General features: G+C 37.4%; 1 protein-coding gene and 1 long non-coding RNA gene across 4 annotated transcripts in view; one reads left to right on the top strand and one right to left on the bottom strand.

The window, feature by feature from the left end:
* The window catches only part of LOC135164895 (uncharacterized), a 65,575-nt gene extending 55,692 nt beyond the window's left edge, over nt 1-9,883 (top strand). The window contains exons 4-7 of the long non-coding RNA XR_010299403.1: nt 6,863-7,443; nt 7,593-7,725; nt 7,803-9,510; nt 9,614-9,883. This is a non-coding gene — a long non-coding RNA (uncharacterized LOC135164895). The remainder of the gene's footprint in view (nt 1-6,862; nt 7,444-7,592; nt 7,726-7,802; nt 9,511-9,613) is intronic.
* The window catches only part of LOC135164881 (metabotropic glutamate receptor 8-like), a 76,485-nt gene that overhangs the window by 18,827 nt on the left and 35,865 nt on the right, over nt 1-21,793 (bottom strand). For all 3 annotated transcript variants that reach the window (XM_064125646.1, XM_064125649.1, XM_064125648.1), the window contains exons 5-8: nt 17,930-18,109; nt 14,428-14,597; nt 9,353-9,507; nt 728-979 (exon numbers count right to left, since the gene is read on the bottom strand). In XM_064125646.1, coding sequence (XP_063981716.1) covers nt 728-979; nt 9,353-9,507; nt 14,428-14,597; nt 17,930-18,109 — 757 coding nt within the window. The remainder of the gene's footprint in view (nt 1-727; nt 980-9,352; nt 9,508-14,427; nt 14,598-17,929; nt 18,110-21,793) is intronic.

Here is a 21,793-nt window from a genome sequence, read left to right as displayed (position 1 = left end):
AATAATTGTATTTCAAATTTTAGCTAATGGATGAAGGACACGGAGGAGGGGAACGAGACTGGGAAATACTGTAAAACGTAATCGCATTTGGCCTCGGTCTCTCCTCACGGGCGATCACCCCCTAACGCATATTTGAATTTATGCGTACCACATACCACCTGCCGGCATTAATAATGCTAAACGTCTTATTTCGAGAGTAGTCGGATAAACTGATCTTGATTTACAAATATTCAAGGGGATTTTTTCTGAAAATTCATTGTCAAGTCGCCCCGGAGAAACTTTTTTTTTGCAAATAATTGATGTATTTCAAATGACATTTGTTAACTATTTCTAAAAGGTAGAGTTGAATATGGACAAATGACCATTTCGGTAATATGTGATGTTACGACGAGGGATCAAAGAACTTTCAGGTCTTTAGGATCTTGAGCTCCCCTTGAGGCGCTAGAATCAGGGGTTGCAGGGGTCAAGAGGAGCATAATTTGACATTTTTACGTTTTTTAGTAGTTCACACTCCGTCGATCGCGCTTTGAACATCGCCTCATGCTTTTTCCACTTTATTCAATTACCTTCCAGTATGGCGAGAAATTTTCTATAAAAATCCTCGTACGAGCACTGAAATCACAATTCCCCAGTGATAAAAAACCGCACATGGAAATATCGCTAGAAATTCGTTCAACTTATGACAATTTCCTGACTATGATTAGCATATCATTATCCAATACCTCACCTACAAATGGCACAAGCCCCTCCTGATCATACTCGATGAGGACTTCATCCCCAGTGCATCCCTTCACTTCGGTTTGTCCCGTTGATGCTCCAAACACACACTTGTGATGCTGAGACCAGAATTCCCGAAACCAAACATTTCGACAGTTTACCATTTTCTCGGGTAATTTTGGATGCGGTACATTCCTCTCGGTCTGGCCACCGCACTCATCCCCCACTCGCGGTCTCAGATTTTTGTAATAAACGTCGAAATCTGAAAGCAGTAAAAGCGAGATTATGTCCATTTAGCTTGGAAAAAAGCAAACAAGCTTTTGCACTCCATGAAAGTGTTCCATCGTCGTTATTCCATATCGATTAACCTTCTATTGGGAGCCAATAAAAACCATTGATTATTCAAAACATCAGGAATTAATCTGCACCAGCTCAAGGCCACAATCCACGCATTAAAAATCACAATCAGTTGATGAGCATTTATACAATTAAAAATTCATAATTGAAATGCTTCGTTAATTCGTAATTAGCCAGACGCTATTACTCGCTGACTAGTAGTGGCAATTATGACTTAATTAATACGATTCGAATTGGACTTCAGCTCTCATTTGATCATTTTCCCCCATCCGCATGAAGAAGCTATTTTAGGGGAAATTTTATCTCAATCAAGAGGTATTGATACTTCCCATGATTAATTTCCAATTGTTGAATCGATGGATGAATGACGGGTTCATTCGATGAATCCGACACAAAGCGGAGACTGACCCGGAAGAATGTTGGGAGCTTTTATATATGTCTATTGGCTAACGAATACCAAATCTACTGGTGGATTTCATTCACTTTCGAAAAATCCCAACTAGAAATAAACCAGCCCCCTCCCCCCCTCCGCGACTCACCGGAGAATCTTGGTTAGATTGAACATTAGAGGGGGTTCGAAAATTCCCCAAAGTCAATTTACGGAGGTGGAATGGTAAATTATTCCACTGGAATTGCACTTCGTCCTGAGGATTTTACTATTGTCTGGTGGCATTCCCAGACATCACTCAATCATAAATGAAAGGAACAATCAACTGAATGTGAATTGAAAATTATTTGTCTACGAGAGACATTGTTCATTTGAGGTCAATAAAGTTTGTAATTTATTTTCGGTGAATTCGTTACCAGTCCTTCCATAGGATTTAATAATTATTTAATTGAGGAGAGGGTTAATTATTATTATTCTGTTTTTGTTCAAAGATTATCTAATTGCTGTTCTAATTTGGGTGATTATTTTTCCCATCCAAATCTTGGCCAATAGGATTGCACCATTCGACGTTATTTTGTATAGTCAACACGGTATTTCAGCGGATATTCTTGAAAATTACACTGGAAATTTTGCATGTTGATATATATAAAAAAAAACAAATGTTGAAGTAACCCTCAATTGTATCTGACAGATTAAATGGCAATTCGTTGAAAATTATGTCTCATGGTGCAATTCTATCGGCCAAGATTTGGATGCAAAAAATAATCCCCCGAATACCACTCGAACTTCGAAATTATCTGATATTTCCCTCAAGGTTCCCTGCAAACAAATAAGCTCGTCAAGTTTTCCAGAAAAATCACTCGCGCTTCGCGCTCGTGATTTTTAAACTGGAAAACTTGACACGTTCATTTGTTTGCAACGAACCTATCGGGAAATATCCGATAATTTCGGAGCTCTTGTGGTATTACATGCGATAATTCTACTGAAGAAAGTATCAATACAGGGAGATAAAAAATCTTGAAAAATTACGTGTCTGTTTAGTAATCTGCCAGTCAAAACAATATTCGGTAAAAATTATGGAACAGTTACGCACTTCTTCAGTGAGCTTTCAGGAAAAAGTCCAGAACATTCAAGAAAAAGGATGGAAAGTTCAGGGAAAAATGCGTAAGTGTTTCGTAATTTTTACTGAATATTGTTTTGACTGGCAGATTACTAAACAGACACGTAATTTTTCAATAATTTTTCTCTTTGTGCAGAATCTGAACATAATTCATATCATATTTTATTACTCATTCAATCATTGGTCCCCCACCGATAGGGAACATAATGTAAAAATGGAAATCCTCGTGCGGTTAACAGGGATTGATATTCCCATGACCAATTCTGAACAGTTAAATCAACAGCTGAAAGATTCATCCTTTTATCTGGCTAAAATACGAAGTTATTCGCGGGGAGAAAACAAACGGTTTTTCCGATTCCCATATTGAAACATAAATATAAAATCAGTCAATTGATTCCATTCACTGATAAAAACTTTCCCCTAAAAAAATTTGTTTCCCAACTTTTTGTCAGATTGCATACTTCAATAACTGAAAAAATTGTCGAATTAATCCCATTATCCGATTAAGACTCCTGAATTATTCAGCCGAAATGGGACTTCACTTGCGCCCGCTTTATTACGCCTCTGTCAGAATGAATTATCAACAGGATCTGAACATTGTTCGTATCATATTTTATTGCTCATTCAATCGTTCATCCTCACCGGTTGGGGAGATATTTTACGCCGGGGAAAATTCTCTCTCAATCAACGGGTATGATACTCCTGTGACCACCGCTAAATAACTAAATCAATAGATGAAAAATCCCTCCTTTGATCTGATGGAAATATGGAATTATTCAGCGGAAGGGTGAAAACATTTTCTGCTTGTTCGACATTGAAAAATAAATGATCATCGGAATTGATGGTCGGATGGATATACCCACACCGAGAAAAAAAGGTTCAATAAAAATTATGGAAGGTCCAGTAAAAAGTATGGAACACTTCATAAATAATACCCAGTTAGTTACGTAATTTTTACGGAGCGCTGCGCCCTTTTTTTAATTTTTTGGTCATTTTTATCGAGTTTTTTTTCTCCCTCGCGAATTATGGAACTTTCGCATAATTTTTTGTGAACTATGTCGCCTCGTGGAACCCTCTGGTAATCGTGTTATCTTCTGGTCCTTCGGAGAAAATTCTCGTACCACTCGGAAAAATTTATCGAGTGTTTCAGAAAAATTATCTAACAGTTGGGTAATTTTTCTGAAACAGCTCCCATTCTTACAAAGTCGTCCAGGTATAATATAATATTACAGATTAGGTCTGATAATTTCTACTGATTTTTCCGCGTACATATCCACTCACCTATTTTACTCAAATTAACCCGGTTTTTCTATGCGCACGTGTGCGAAAACTGGCGAATTAATTTATCGGACTAAGAATGTTGAATTATTCATCCGAAGCGTCACCTTGATGATCCCTCGGATTATCTAATTGCATCCCCAGACTTTACTACGCCACAACTGAAATGAATTATCAGGAGAATGTGAGTATAATCCGTATCATATTTTATTCCTCATGCAATCAATGCGTCCCCACCCCCGAGAAATATATCTCACGCTGGGGGAAAATTTCCTCTCAATCAACAGGCATTGATATTCCCATGACCAATACCGAATGGCTAAATTCAGGGATGAAAAACTAATTTTTTGATCTCATAATTATGCGGAAAGAAATTTTACATAAAAATCAGACTTCAGGCGGCGAAACAAGGGATAAAATTTAATTTTATTGCATAAATTAGCCCCCGAAGTCTAAATTTCCCACCGAAACTTGACCTAAAAAGTGGTTGATTACCTCTAGAGATCTAATTTTTATCCAAAATTTCTTGCCGCATTCTCGAAATTTTTTACTGGAAAAATGTCAACAGTCGTTTATTTTGTTCTACAAACACATACACATACATAATAAATCGCTCCATAAATTGCATTTACTCCTAAATATTTCCATTTGAAAATAACTCTCCTCTCTAGTGTTTATTAAATCGCATATGCCAAAGGGTACGAACCCCGTGGAACTACTTTATCCGACTAAGAATGATGAATTATTCATCCAAATCAGAGCATCACGTTGATAACCCTAACGATTATGCAACTGCATCCTTAACCTTCATTACGGTGCAATTATAATACACCCAGGAAGTTCATCAAAATTTTTTTCATTTAACCATTTAAACCATGTAATATATTCTGTGAAATTTTCATCAACTAATTGATAACTAATTCACCCAAATTCATCGGTCCCATAACTCGTTAAAATTCACTCACTAATTTTCCTGAATAAATCATCAGCAATATCTGAAAATAATTCTCTCTCACGAGTAACTTTATTTGGTGTTCAATAAATTTCAGATGATCCGCAAAAAATACATTCCAACTAACATTAAATTCTACCTCAATCAGCCGGCATTGATGTCCCCATAACCATTTGCAAATATCTAAAGCAGTAGCTGAAAGGACTATCCAATTAATCCGATCGAATCGTGGAATTACTGTCCGCAAAACTACAAACAGATTTTCCCTTCAATGTTTCGATATTGAAAAATAAACACAAAATCAATCGACCGATCTCATTCGCATTTGTCCGATGCATTTTCCCCGCGTATGACCAAAATACTGACAATACTGGGCGAAGAAAAATTCCCCGAATTGCAACGAAAAATAAAAACAATCTAATAACTGAAGAATCAATACGTTGAATGTATTTTCGGTGTTTTTCCACGAGTTTTGAAAATCCAATCAAAGTGAAACAGCGTCGGGGTAGCAACAGCTGCGTTACTATTTCAAATATATCCGATGAATTGGAGCGATGTTGAACACTGCATATCCAAAAATCCGTAGGAATTTATCCACTCTGCACTCGCTTTAACCTCGTTACCCTTTCAATCTTCCCAGTCGTCGCGTAATTTCATTTCTCTGGCTCAAAGTCATATCACGATAAGAGGTGTGTGGTGAGGAAGTGAAAGAGTGTGCTACACGGATACGATGAGATTAATTTTGTTGATTGTTCCAAAGTTGTTTGAAAGTCATTTACCGTTCGGTCGGAGGCACTCGCAGAAGCATATCCTCTATTAAACATGAACTATGAATTAAACTGCGTTTGATATTTTGCAGCCGAACCGCAAACTCAGTGGAGACTGTTACGAATAAATAATTATAAATTCGAATAAATTATCAAAGTTGTATTTGAGTTTTCAATTGAGATTTTATCTCTGACTTGAAGTGATTGAAGTGAAAATTTAAAGGCCACGAAAATGGTAATAAAGCGAAGGAAATCAGTTGTATGTTGGGACAGGTCCATTGTAAGACACGTCATAAAAAATATTGATTTTGAATTATGATTCCCCGACATTTTGTCCAAATTAAACTTGTCATTCGTCGGGATAAATTAATTATTAAATAAATAGATTAGTTATGAATTATCGTGTAATTTTTGTCCAGTTTAATGGGCAGTTCGAGGTAAATGGGAATCAAATCGAGGGTCTAGGTAAGCCACAAATTCGCTGAATACAGCTCAAAGTAGATAATTTGTAATCCAAATACATTATCAAAGTTTCAGTAACGGTTGGAGGGAGACAGCGATGTTGCAGGAGTCTCTATGTATTGGAACCGAAGGGGAGGGAATTATTGATGTATCGGGGCCTCTATTGATAATACGTGTCGCCAAAAAATATTGATTATAAATGACATTTTTTACTGGAAAAAACACATGAATTATAAAAAATGCCGACTGTTCAAGGATGCAATATCCTGTGAGATGTCTGGGTTTGATGATCACTCGGACGCACACGTTTATCATTTTTTATATAAAATATAAATTAAATTGCGTTTGATATTCCCAGCCGAGGGGCAAATGTGACGGAGACTATTTAGAATGAATAAATTATAGTCCAGACAAATGATCAAAGTTTCCGTCAAGCTCTGCATTTGAATTTCACCCATAAAAATGTACAACACACAATGCCACGTGGATAGTAATGGTTTGGGGGGAATCAGTAAGATTCTATCGACTCCTCCATTTTCGAACTAAAGAGTAAAAAATGATTTATCTATAGAGGGTCCGTTGCCTGACATGTTACCGGAAAATATTGATTCTGAATTACACTTCCCCGATAGTTTGTCGAAACCACAATTTTCATCGCCCAAGACACATGAGGTATAAAAGATATCGATCATTCACGTATGAAATATTCTCGGAGATGCCCCTACGTTCGACAATTTGTCCCCTAGTTCGATGGTTGGACGGAGGCACTTGAATTCCATTCATCATAAAATATGAATTAAATTGACCTCTATCCCGATTAGGAATTTTGTAAAGTGAATCGACTGTCACATCAGGGCCAGATTGGTTAGAAATGAGGCAATCGGGGATCAGGGAAAGTCGATTGGGCCTGTGCTGAGGCCCTGTGGAACCCGCTGGGGAAGGCATAGGGTGTGATTTGCACATCAGGTCCTCATCCGGTTTGAATATGGCATACGGTATCAGGTCAGTCACTGTCAAGGATGTCAAGGTGATAATGATAATTATTATTATACAATCATTATTATTTGATATTGCTTCAGTAATGACAAGAATTATTATCATTACATTTCTGAATATGATAGTGATTATTGAATTTTTATTGGTAATAATAATTGTTCAAATAATTGATTATGAATTATTATTATTAATTAAATAGCAATGAGTGAGCCTCGATGAAGCAAAAGGAGCAATTATATATATTTTTCAAACTCTGAGGAGGAGTATCCATCGCCTTGTATTGACCATACGACTCAGTACTCAACAATTGGAAGGTAACAGACCAGGACATACGGTACAGTAGCGATCGTTGAAGTTAAGGAACATCAAACCGGGATAACAACTGGATGGCAGGTGACCAAGTGCTGCAAGTTTTTTTTCTTTTTTTTCTTTCTTATTTTTTTCTTTTTCTTGTTAATTCGCGTTAGTGAACCGTTGGAATATTCCGTAATGGTATACACATAATTATAAATCAATAATGAAAGAATTATTTAAGTAATTATTAATTTGTTGCAGAAGGCGAATTCATATCTGCCGGAAAGGAACCTTAAAAGGTTGCCTTATCAGGTCCAGACCACATCAACCTGATGAGGTATATGCTTGACAGTATGTTACCCTCCAGATAAGGTCCTGATGTGCCAAGCCCTAGGTAAGCAATCGAGGACCTGACTTTTGAAATCAAGTCACCTTATCTGGACCTGACGTGACACCTATTTATTATTGTAGTTGGGATATGTCTATCAAAGCCGAGAATTGGATGATGTTTGGGTGAAATAAATAATGTTGAGTGCAAACAATTCATTAAATAATGGTACGAATTTTAAATTTGTATTTTATCGTTCAAAATTTACAACCGAAAACTGCGATAGTCAGCAGTAGCTGGATCACCCCGAATCGAAGGGCCGAGAATTATTAATATATGAGAGGGATTCGTAAGACATGTCACCAGAAAATATTGATTCGAATTACACTTCCCCGGAAGTTTTTCCAGCCTTAAATTTTCATTGCCGACGACAGATGAATTATAAAAGATATCGATCATGCTCTGGCTGTCCCTCCATCCTATAATTTTCTCCTCAGTCTGATATTCGATGGGAGACACTTCTACACCATTCCAAATATCAAATACGAATTACACTGAGTTTCATATTTTTATCCAAATCCCAAACAGCGAATTCTCTTTGTTCTGAAGAATTTATAAATTACAGAAATTAGCAAAGTGCCATTCTAGGTGTTAATTACAATTTTATTATTGAAGATCTGAAACCGAGAGTATAATAACAGTTGGACCTTTCTAAATCGAGCAATTATTACTATAAAGGTGTCTATGCATACCACAAATGCTCACAAAATATTAATGCTGAATTAAGCTTCTCGGAAAATTTTCGAAAATTGTTAATTCCAACACATGAATTATAAAATATTCACCGTTCATGCATGAAATATCCTCTGGCAAGCCTCGACATCATGATGTCTTCTCCAGCCTGACGTTCGGTTGGAGGCACTAGTCCAGGGATAAAATATGCATTGAATTGCTCGATATTTTTATGCTCCATATTATTTTGCTTCAAAATAGTTGAGACAACAAATTATTTATTTATATTAAACTCCACGTTGTCTGCACGTATCCGACCATACCATGTCGCATCATGTCGATGTTTCTGAACGTAATAAATATCATTATCATCATCAGAATGAATTTTTTCTCTCGCTATAAAAACTATCAAAGATATCGATTGTTTATGCATCTAATATATTTATTTCATATAATTTTCCCCTCTCTCTCTTCATTCATTTCGAATGATTTTCAATTCCATAAGCCAGTACTGACGGTATTTTGTGATCAAATGCTACTCGTATACACATTGAAAATCACATCGTTGCGCATCTGTTGTGAATAACTGAAGGGATGACTTTTTATCTCACTTTGAAATCGTTGCTCGTGCAAAGGAAAATTGAAAAACGGAGCACTCCTACTGGGAGTTATCGTAAAAAGAGAATGATTGAGATGGGGATGGGGGAAATGGAACGAGTAGCATGGATACAGGAGAAAAGGGAAACACGGACTCTTGGAAAAAAGAGTACACTTGAAAATAATTAAAGAGTCCCTGTTATTCATTAACGTTCTCGACGAAAAAGGTGGATTTCAATTTGTGGGAATGAAGTGCATCCGTCAAAGGGATTGTCGGGGTATATTCATTGGTGAATGTTGCTTTGACAGGCGTGATGAAAATACTTTTCAATTGTCAGAATTTTTTTTTTTATGACACACTTACCATCGAGACGATTTCGGAAGGGCAGGATTGTTATTGCACCTTCAGCAGCAAACTCTTGGTCTCTCACGGGATGGACTTTAGCACCCCACGAATCACTGCCAACCCACATAAAGTGGCCAGTTACGTTGGCCCTGATCGTAGCTTGCAACAGCTTTCTGGTGAGTAAAATCATCAACAGGTTGCAATTAATTTTATTGAATAAAATTTTATTCAGTTTTTTTACGGTGTCTATTTCATGAACAGTCCACTACTAATTTACAGGAGAGGGAGTGGAACACAATTTTGAGAAAAAGACAATGAAACTTTATATTCTACTGGAAATTCAGTGGAGTTCAAAATTTTTATAGGAATATTCGGACGAGAGTCTCAAAACTTTATTGGAATTTCCAAGAGTTTCCAATAAAATGAAAAGCGAGTTCGAAAGTCATATTCAAAATCGAGGTCCATCGCAGCGTATCCTAAATCGATCGAAGTCATGTAAACAACAATAATAAAAAAATAAACCAGTAAATTTATGAATATATATGTCGATTGTTGGCAGTACGTACGTTTCATGGATTCGTGACCATTATTATGCCACTAGGCTGGATAAGCCAGGATTCTTTCAGTGACATAAAATGTTATACGACGTGCAGTGATAAAAATACCCGAAAAATGGTCCTGATCTTTGGCTCGAATTATAGTCACATGAATCAGATAATATTTTTATCGCAGTGCAACATGCTTATTACTGAAAGAGATGATGCAGTGTCAATAGGAAGTGTCAAAGTCCACTAATTACTAAAAGTTCGTGATGGACGTGACGCGATGCCAGTTAACAAACACGAATGAAACCCTACTAAATCCATGAAATTTGTCCACCGCGTTTGCACTTTTTCATCACATTCTGTATAAAGTGACGACCTCCCCGAGAGATTTATGCCCACAGGTCAGGGGGAGGCATTTCCAGTCATATTCCACAACTGCCATGAAATTTATGAATACATAAAAAAATTTAATGTTTTATTGGGAAAACGATCCTCTTCTGACTGACATTTTAGAATTGTTACTTCTCTCTGAATCCATTACGCGCTGGTCTCGATCGTAAAAAAAAATGAAAAAAAAAATCACTTCCTTTCCGCGCAATGCTGGTAAAATTGCAGATTCCGGGCCCTAAAAATATTCGAAAAATTCGTGAATAAATTTGACAGATTAAATATAATGAATTATTCAGTGGAGTCGGTCGTTCACGGTGATGATCCAGAGAATTCCTCTATTGTCTAATAGCATCCCAATCAACGCAGAGCACTCAAATCTCCTCTAGCCTCAATCTCGTTCGCTTCATTTAAACTCCGCTTTAATGTTCGCCGGTGGCAAATGGTCTGCAGACGCGATAACGATGCAAATTTGTATGGAGCCCTGTGTCTACAACAAACGTTTGTAGAATAGCAAAGGTCAACGTTTCACTTCTCCCAACTAGGGGTAGCATACATCATCATCGTTCTTTCAGTTGAAATGCGAAAGGGTCAGTCGACTGTGAAATGGTGAAAAGAATAGAAAAAATTTTGAGGCTCCATTAACTGCAGCCCTTTCTCCTCACTCCACTCATGTTAAAAGTATTAACGAGGGCTGGACGATATGAAATCAGGGGAATGAAAATTGTGCATACGCGATGCCAGGAACAAAGTAAATGGAATGACTGTAGAGATTCGTGAAACTAATTATCCCAAGTACCAGGAACAAATATCTATATGTAACGTCGAGCCAAATGAGGAAATAATTATCCAGAAAAACGAGAATTGTTGAATTTAAGATCCAGAAAAATTTCATTTATTGCTGTAGAGAGTACAAAGTGTAAAATATAAATGTAAATGAGTGTAAATGCGAAGAAGAGAATTATTGAACTGCAAAATTCACTCGAAATTGCGATATGAGTCAAAAATTTTCGGAGCAGGACTATGAAATGCGTCGTGTGTCGTTATGATGAACAATTAATCTTCCAAAGAGGTAAAACACGAGAGAGGTCTCGGAAAAAGCCGTCATTACTGGTAAATGGAAATTGCTCTCATTGGGAGAAACACGGAGAGAATAATCCTCTCCTCCCTCCCCGACAACAGCGAAACAAAGGTACATGATGTATAAAAAAAACCAACGCAGCGACGTGTTTTCCCGTGATAAATAACCACGAATATACGATAGTTGGAAAAACGTCATGTGTAACCAAGCCCGAAAACGCCCTTGGGATGGGAATCCTGGTAAGGACAAAATGTGCAGAAGAAAGTCCCTCGTACGTAGTCTACTAAACAACATCCGTGGTGTACATTGCTCATATGACCTGGGGTTTCAACGAAATGCTTTGGACAACTAATCCTCGTGTGGGTTTCCCGGGGATTTTCATGTTTGAGGTGGTGTGGAAACTATGCACGTGAGGGAAAAGTCACTTTGAATATTGGGATTGGATTATTAACATCGTTTCGCAGGGTTCAATTGAGACTCTGGTGTTTGTAGATTGATGAGGAACAGAGAGAAAGTGAATTTTGATTTTTTTGAATATTTATTTTATTCAATTTTCAGGAATGTCCTGCTAGCAAATAGTAACAATCCGCTAGTGAATTGATATTCAAGAAATAAAATTAATGTCCTATATATTCATATTCACATTAATATTAATATTAATATTAATATGTTAACTAATGAGACTTCTGGGAGTTCGAGAGGAAGAAAAAATAAATTAATAATAAGCAGAAATATGATTATCGAAAGTAATGGCATATTCCTGAAAATCAAAAATAATTTTTGTCTGTAAAAATGTTAGTAAATATTTCAGTGAAACGAACAGCCAAAGCATTTCATAAAGTTCAGGTGTAATTATATTGGCAACGAAATAGTCAATAACTGTGATTATTCGAAAGACAATTAGATTAGAGAGGTCGTCCCTCTTGTCCCTTGAATCACGTGAGATTTTTCCATTTATATTCACCAATAACACGAACGAGGAATCCCATTATTTCAAAATCACTTCTACGATTTTGCATGCTCTTCGTGCGGGTTTTCATTATTTATGAAGTTTGCTTTATAGTTTACATGAGAGCTCTAAAAAAATTGGATTTGCATTTCATCGTCACACGTCCAGATGGCTCGAAAATTTCTCTGAAAATTATGAATTCAATGCAAACTAATTTATTCCATGAGAGAAAATTCAATTTCCAGTTGGCAGTAAAACTATTCCTGATGAAACCAAAAGAACGACAACTGCAGATGCGTTTTCCCTGAATATCTACACCAGAAATTCATTCTCCTCGATCCAATACAATGTTCATCACATTTTTCGTTTAAATTTTAATCAGCTGAAGAAAGTAGAGGTGGATCACAATATAAAGATAAATTTTTTAACATTGAAAAGTAGCACAGAACAATAATTTAAAACTCAAAAGTAGAGATATTTACAGACCTTTCAGTATTACAGTATAATTCAGCTCAACTTGACAGTATGATCTTCACATAATTCCCCAAAAAATAAATCGCTGTGATTTATTTTCCCAAATTTACTTTTAGAAGGCCATAACCATAAAATTGATATTGAAAAGTGTCACCATTGACGAAAATCATCCTGCGAATGGTGCCTTAAAAAACCCCTGAACAAAAAGAATGGCTGAAGTATCTGGATATTCTCAATACCAAAGGGATAAAAACTCTCGAAGAATTCCCCCTAAAAATACCCTCCGCAATTCATCCCCTCGCATCTAACCCAATTCGTGTCACCCTGTATGTGGGACATTCTCCACCACCTGTGGCGAATTATCCGTGAATTATTTTCAAAGAATGGTATTCACTTCCTCTCATCAATAGCTCCATCATAACTCTCGCGATAAACGTCCGAGTGCTCCATAAAGCCGGAGCGCAAAATGATTAATTCCTTCCCATCACGACTGTCAGAAATGATCATCAAAGTAAATTAATAGTCCTTCCCCTGTTCGAGTTAAACCAACCACTAGTGGAAGATTTATATCTCAGTACGACAAAACTTCCCCCTCGATAATATTCCCTCATCTCGAATCAGTAAATACAAAACCACGAATATTTCATTATTTCAATGTTTCCATTATTCACAGCATTCTTTATTTTCACAGAATAACGTTCAATGATAACAGACGCGAGAGCACTCTCGATAATGAAAATACTGAATATCTGCGTTATCCTACAAACCCGAAACCACCTTTCTCGGTGGATGATACAGGGGATTCAAGGGGATGGGGATGAGTTCTCGTATTGTCTTAGCAGTACAATACTCCAATTATTTCCACCGAGAGATATTCAACCGCAGTTCACAAACAAAGTGTGAAGGATGCAGCTGACGTGGGCGAAAGAGCGACTCGAAAAAAAAAAAAAATCTTCACATGTAAATCTTACGGAAATTGACTTCTGCGAGAAGAAAAATAATTTCTCGAGAAGTACGTCTTTTGCATAAAAAAAAAATCGATATCCTGCACTGGCAGCAAAAAAATGAGGACGTGGTGTTTCTTAACACTATTTCCACCGACACTTCACGTAAACCTATTTCTACCGCAGCCGGTCAAATGACCGGTCTTTCACGACTTATATTTTTCAATATTAAATGCTGACCAATAGCCAGCTTAACAGTATAAAAATATATTTTCTTTCATTGAAGAGTACATAATATATCATACATATATATGAGGAAAAGTGGTAAAGTGTAAAGACGATTCACATACGTTGAATGTAGGAAATTCCAATTAAAAATTTGAAATCGGTCATTTGACCGGTCCTGGTAGAAATAGTGTTAATAGAAATGGAGACGCACTCCTTAAAAAAAAATTCTCAGTGTCGGGAAGAAAAAAAAAATGTAATGCCACTGCTTCCCATTCTCTTCCAAAAATCTGGCTGAAGAAAATGAACAAAACGTAATCGTGAAAAACTGTTCCGGCAAAAGTTGACTCGTTAGCACTTGGCTCCACACATAAATAACGAAAGTTTCTGGTGAAGCAAGTGCCTCGGGGAAAATAGAAACTCCTAAATGAGTTTGTTATGACGCATTAATACAGTGGAAGTGGCGGTATAATCGCCATAAAATTTACCTCACATTATCTTCATCAACAAAAAGTACAACGCCCCTTGCATTGCGCTTTGAGTTGAGTCGTTCAATTATACGATCAAAGTCCTCGTTGCGAGAATTTCTCAAGATCTTTTCACTCACGGCTATGCATATGCCATATTCTCCAGCGAGGCTGATGAAACTTCCGATACCCTGGAACAAAAATGAGGGATTTTAATATTTTTTATAAAATCACGATGAAAATATTGAAAGACAGGATCGCACGGATTTTATGGCAGATAATTTTCGCAGAACGAGCTCGTTGAAACTTCCTGAAGTTTGTTGACTGACGATGAGAAAAAAATTAAACGTGAATCAATTTCGATGTAATACGAACCGAGATAACTAAAAATTCTTAATTACATTGGAGATCATCATTTTGACAAATTTACCCAACGGAGAATAGAATGTAATCGAACTTTACTTGATTTTATTATTAATATGGCACGAAGAAGTGATGTACCTGTACTCTACGGGCTGAATCAGACTAAATACCGGTCACTAAACCAAACAAGTATCGTCATCTATTGACCAAGAACTCTCAGTCTTTCTCTCTACGAAGTCATTGTTTATGTTTATATTAACTCTCCGGCTCTCTCCACGTCAATTCCCTTTGTAACAATATTGTTTATTAAATTTGTTGTCAATAATAACCCATATAATCCAATATGATCATTTAATTTTTTGTAACTTTTGGGATTTAAATAAGACGATGATGTTTCAAGATTTTTTTTATTAAAAATCGTTCTCCTCCTGTACAGAATCCAGAGTATTTAACCTCCTCATTTTATTTCTTAAGGTGTGCCATACGGATCTCACCTAGAACGTACGTACAGTCTACAGAAGGCAATCGTGACTTGAGATTTTCCTATAGCTGGAGCGTGAGAATAAAAAATCCACAGCTGTATTTTATAGCCCTTATCTCAACACTGGGATCATTCTATCCACCGTTCAATCTTCGAAAGCGCACTATCGGGTTCTATAGTGCACATAAGGGATAAAATGCCTCGGGTTTGTCTTCATTCTGTGCTAGAGCACACGTGCTTTTACCGCTCCTCAAATGGTATTTTCTCATTTTCTTTTTTCTTGATTCCTCGTTCTTTGCTCACAATTGGCCTTGGCTCTTAAAACTAATTATCTGAAACGAGGGTGAGGATGTTTATCGATTGTTTCTTCAATGATTGACTGAAAAAAAACTATTTAATTCTATATTACGTTCACAAGCACGAAGCAAATTGATAATTATGTTTTTAATTAACTTCCTTTACGTCTCGGGTAGCGCTAGCCATGAACATTCATTTCATTTTCACCGATATGCAAAGCTCCTGCTCTCAAGAGGGGAAAATTTTCCGATTTAATTTGCCGACAAAAATAATTTTGTTGTGGAGTTTTGAAGTCTTTCTAGAGTTCCACACGGTGAGAAAAATTCTTGACGAATTACGCACCTGTTTCGAAATCTGCCAGTCAAACAATATTCGGGAAAAATTATGGAACAGTTACGCACTTAACGTATGGAAAATTCAGTGAAAAAATACGTAAGTGTTTCGAAATTTTTACTGAATATTGTTTTGACTGGGATATCACGAAAAAGCCTCGTAATTTTTTAATAATTTTTCTCTCTGTGAAAAAAAGATTTTGAATGGTTAAATATCATATACATTTTTTATGGTACGAGAGAAAATTCTCTAAATCCATGAATATCCGGAATTTCAAAAATTTTTAAAATTTTCATATTCTCAAATAAAAGAGAAAGATACACTGGGAAAAGATGTGCAATTAGAAGTTCATACAAAAATGATGATGTGAATTCCACGAAGGAGTCTTATTTCCCATATTTTCGATCACATTCTCAAGCGCTTAATGATCATCAATCCTAAACTTCTCGAAGGGATTCACAAGCACTACCAAACTTCCCCTAACATTTTCCGAGGTGATAAGAGGTCTGGGGCTGGGTTTCGAAGTTGAAGAATTCTTCGAAAATTGTCGTGTAAGCTTATAAAAGGGTGCGCAGATAAATTTCGCTGCTCGATACCCCTCCTCCCCCTTTTCTCAGCATCTAAATTATCCCTCTCTTCCAATCTCCGCCTCTGGCATGATCCCTCTCCCATTGTAGTCGAAAAACGAAATTTCAATTTCATGCCGTTAATATCAACCGATTCCCAAAACTTTCGTGATTCCTCTAGAGTTCAATTTGGATCTAATTTTCGCGTCACTTATCGCGTGCTGTACTCACTGCTTTCATTCAAACCGAGTTTTTTTTTAATAAAAAATATCATGTGGTTGATTTACAAAAAATTAAATAACATTGCTGATGAAACTGCATTTACCTACATGGAAAATGCCAAATTAATTATCTCAAGTGGCCAATTGTAATGGTGGACTGATTTTAGAGTTAATTTTTAGAACAACTTAAATATAAAAATTCAATAAAAAAATTACTAGCAAATAATGTTAACCATTTTTTTGAAATTGTGGCTCACGTGAGAATGATGCACGTCAGTTATTAACGGCAAACAAATATTATTTCCGTGATTTTAACGTCATAATTATTTCGAAATTCTATCCATAGCTTTTCCATTGTATTGCGTTATGCCTCGGGGGGAACAAAACAATTGATTTTTTGTTTGATGCTTCAGGAATGAGGTTTCATGGATATCGTTTGGCATTAAAATAATGCAGATATTATGAGGCAACGGAAAATTTCTATGCACGTGGGGAAATTATTTTATCTTTCCTGTATTTTAACTCCTCATGATAGTTATTTCTTTTCTCATATTGTTTCCGTATTTGCAGATCAATTTTCTAAAAATCAACTAAGGTCCCGTTGGTTTGGAATGCGCGATATTTGTTCATTTGTTTTTTCTTCTTCATGTACTTTGATCCTATCGATGGATACATGAGGCCAAGGTCGGCAGAGACATTATGAAGCGAATCGACGTCAGAATTCAACCTCCGGCACTGAAATAATATAATATTGCCCATCACATTTGTTTCTGACGATCTTATACTTGCAATTCCCGTTGAACAATTTATTTTACATTATTTTCAGAAGCATGTTTGATTGGTAGAATTATGTGTTGGTTTTAGTGTACCCGGTACGTCGATAAATATTTTTTTCGGCTAAAATTCCGTTTCAATTGCAATGAAACATTTCCAACATCACAATGGCACAATCAGTTTCCATCTCTCGATTTTTCTGCTCTTCAGAAAATCCTTTCATCCCATTTTCATTCGGAATAATCAAAAAACCCCTTTAACAATCACAATTATCAAAGAGAAATTGTGGATAAATATTGAATCAGGAAATCGAAACGCATGCGATTGAAATTTGTGTCAACAATTTTCCTCGCAATCACATCATCTCGACAATTCCCCCTATCGTTCGATGGTAATTCAACACTGAAACACGGTAACGCACTATGACAGTGATGCAATGATTATGCAATATGTATATTTGTGAGTAATTATAAATCAATAATCCTTACTTTCTCGCCATAATCACCCTCAACTGCCACCGTAGACACGTATTTCCAACCGAGTTGATGTACCACTTCAACCATTGCCTGGGCCTGGAAATTATCCGGCGGCACGACCCGACTGAAATACTCGAAGCGGCTCTTCTCCGAGAGCTCGGTGCTTGTAGAAGCATAGCTTAGTTGAGGTATCTGGAAAAAGAGTGGAAAATATCATGGGAAAGGAACAAAAAATGCCTGAGGATAATGGAGCCAGTGAAGTTGTTTTCAGAGCCCCTCCCCCCCGAGACGAGACACAAGTAAACAATTAAATCAACACAAGTGGTTGAAATATTTACCGGAGAGATGAATTTTCTTGAATTAAAAAGATTATTGTTAATTCGATCACACTTCCATAGATTCAACAGTGCAAAGACGTAAAAATATGTCATGTCAATATGAACACGGATGACTGACATTTCTTTATGAATACATAATTTTCCAGCCAAAAGTATTTACACCGATATCTCAAAATTATGTGCCTGTTCCGTAATCCCTCAGTCAAAACAATATTTCGTAAAAATTACAGAGCAGTTACGCACTTTTCCAGTAAATTTTCAAAAAAAAGTACATAACGTTCAATGAAAAACGCGCAACTATTCCATAATTTTGACTAAATATTATTTTTACCGGCAGATTACGGACCAGCCACGTAATTTCCAAGAATTTTTCTCTCCATACATCACGACGTCAAATAACACCCGAAAATAAGAAATTCCATTCAATTCTCTACTCCAACAAAATGAAACCCTAAATAACAAAATAATACCACTCAGTATTCCGGCTTAATTTCGTGAAATAGTCCCCATCCCGGGAAACTCCCCTATTATCCCCATCCCATAACTACCAACAATAAATCTCTCCAACTCCTGAAACAAAGGCTAATTCTTCTCAAATTAGAAACAAAAATGGAAACGATTCCCCATCGAAAAAAAATTACCGTAAACCCTCAAGTTGGGACACGGTACAAGGGGAAATAGCCAAGAACAACTGGAGATTCTTACAAATGAATGGTCAGTATCGAGGAGCCATTTGGAAGCACGGAAGGATGCGGATGGTGCTTAGTACCATAATACATGGCGCGAATGGGAACATAATACCTATAAGTGAGATAGTGGAGTCAGACCGCTGATAACAAGGGGGTGGATCGTCGGACGTGCAGGAGTAGGGGTGAAGGAGGATGAAGAGGGAGGACAGAGTGCCAAGGGTAGACTGCGTGCAGTACGAGGGTTTTGTATCTGACAGCAGGATCTATACTTCAGTTTCCTCGCTTCTCTAGCTTGTTCACGGGAAGCTAGATATCTCGATTTCCCGGTCCTGGGCTTTCTCACTCACTCTCTCCCTCTCTCTCGCCTTCCTTCCTCTCTCTTCCTCGATTCGTATATATGTCCTTATGCCTGTCCATACACTCGCTCGAAGTGAACACTAGAAATTGTCTCTATAGTTGTCTTCACAGTCTCTCGACCCCTCTCGCCAAATGTATTTTCATCTCGTCTCTTTCTCCCTGTGCAATTCCCCACGAGTGGAGACGTGCGTGAAATACCACGTTTGGAATTGCAACGTGTAGCAGCAACGGAATATCAACCGCAAGTTTTCATTTCTTTGCATGCTTTGTTCCGCGCGGACGGAAAATTAAATTCTGCCTGTAGGGCTTTGTTCCTTAATTCGATGGGAATGTATACGTTGCCCTTCGGTTGAAGCATTCGTTTGTTCTTTCAATAGGAAGAATAAAGTTTCCCTTTGGTTAATGGAAATTGTTCTGATGGAAGGGATTACAGTAATTGCATGTGATGTGGGGTAACTTCGGTGAAGAGATTCTGGAGAATTAATTGCAAAGTCGGGGTAAAAAAATCGATCTATTACCTGATGATCAATTCGTAAAAACAGATGTACTAATTTTACACTAAATTTGTAAATGTTTTTCATTGTGTACAAAATTTAATTTCAAGGGTGAGGTATAGGGTGAATTGAATGTTCAAGTTACTCAGATATTTGTTAGCATTTTTAATACTCTCCTTATCGAACGACTGTAATGGTGGGGCGCGTGGGGTGTTGCTCCGGCGGATACTGGAGATAAGCAGCGTTTCGCTGGGTTAGTACTTGGATGGGTGACCGTTTGGGAACACCCCGCGGTCGCTCAAAAAAATTATTGCGCGAAGGCATAAGTGTGGAGACCCAGTGTTATAGCTTGAGAGGGTTAGGGAAAAGGGTGCACTTGGGGAACCCTGCAGTATCGGCCGAGTATACGGTAGGGTTTTTCCAGGGTGTTTTCCACTCTGTCCCTGTGTAAATGCAGTACAGTTGGGGAAAAAGACGGTGCCTTGGCCTTCGAAGGGGAAGGGAAAGAAAATGCTAACCCTTTGAGTGCCGGAGGCCGATATATCGGCCCGCGCCTTGTAGCGCTTTACAATTGGCATTGCGGGAGAACTCTATCTCAAAATAAATTTTAGAATACGTTATCAATTATCTAATTTCATTACGAGAAAATCAAAATAAATAGTTTCTCGTTTTATTTCTTTGACGACAACATTTTCCTATTGCTTGGAGGTACCGAAATCTACCGTAAACACCGGTGGTCGCCACTCAGGCGATATTCGATCTGCAGCATTCATCGCTGTGGCGTTGGGCCCTTATCGGCACTTGTCGACAGCGCTTCATATAAACCAACTGTTTGAGGACCCTCCCGAAATAACGTTGCATTGCCGCAGCGATACGTAGGATCAGTCAGAAACATTTATACTTTTGTTTTTTCTAAAATTTTAATTGAATACAAAAAAAAACTAGTGTCGTTATTTTGTTCTGTATTTCATCCACAATATATGGTTTTTTGAATCATGTAAATATTGTTCCTCGTTTGGTTTTTATAAACATTCTCCCGAATCCTTGTAAAACTGAAAAATTCGACGGGTTTATCTCGCATAGGCACCTCCATTTAGCCCGGCACTAAAAGGGTTAAAAGGTGAGAGGGGGGGTATCCATCTGGACAGAAAAATAAAAAAAAAATACTCTGCGTATCTTGGCAAGAAATTCAACAACACACAATTGCCCCTTCAATGTGAAATGGCCCCGGTCCATAACGTCCGTACATGTTAAATGAGAAGTAAAAGATATGTCAAATGAGTGTTGAATATCCAGACTTTAAATCCCAGAGAAAAAAATATAAATCTCGTTCATCCATTCACTCGTTCGCTGCGCGACAAGAACGACCAGCGAGAAATCGGAAACAATTTTCAGTGAAAAATCCAGATATTCACCTCACGTTCACGAGACAATCAAACAAAGCTGCGTATGCTCCAATGTTGACGAATGTGAAGGCAAGAAAATGTTGCTCCGCCGTGTTACATACAAAATATACTCACAGAATGGATTTCTGTCTCGGAAGAATAGAATGGCCCTGAATTATGAAATAGCCTTGATAAATCGATCCAACAGAGAGAGCCGGCATATTTGTCTTCACCATCGGCAAAACAGTTTTATATAACAACCCGGAAAACAGAATAGGATAGAGTGGAAAACGGAGGGGAGGAAAATATAAAAGAATTGAAAGAGGTGTTGGTGGTGACTTCGTAAAAGGTATCCGGGTACGTTTCAGAGACAAACGAGATAAATCGAATGAGGGTTGGTTGCGTTATTTATCGTGATCGATACGAATATCGAGAGGCGTATAAGACCCAAGTGGGCGACATGATGTAGAGTGCAACTAGCCAAAAGCCTCTGTAACACATTTGCGCAGGTGCATCCCAAAATCCATTTCGTCTATCTACCGAAACCCACTTTTAACCTTCCAATACTCTGGCCTCTACCTCCCTTCTATCTGGCCCTCCAGTCTACTCCAAC

This window comes from Diachasmimorpha longicaudata, chromosome 7 (assembly GCF_034640455.1).
Source record: "Diachasmimorpha longicaudata isolate KC_UGA_2023 chromosome 7, iyDiaLong2, whole genome shotgun sequence".
NCBI lineage: Eukaryota > Metazoa > Arthropoda > Insecta > Hymenoptera > Braconidae > Diachasmimorpha > Diachasmimorpha longicaudata.
The sequence above is the reverse complement of the archived record's forward strand: the minus strand, read 5'-3'. Positions and strand labels throughout refer to the sequence as shown.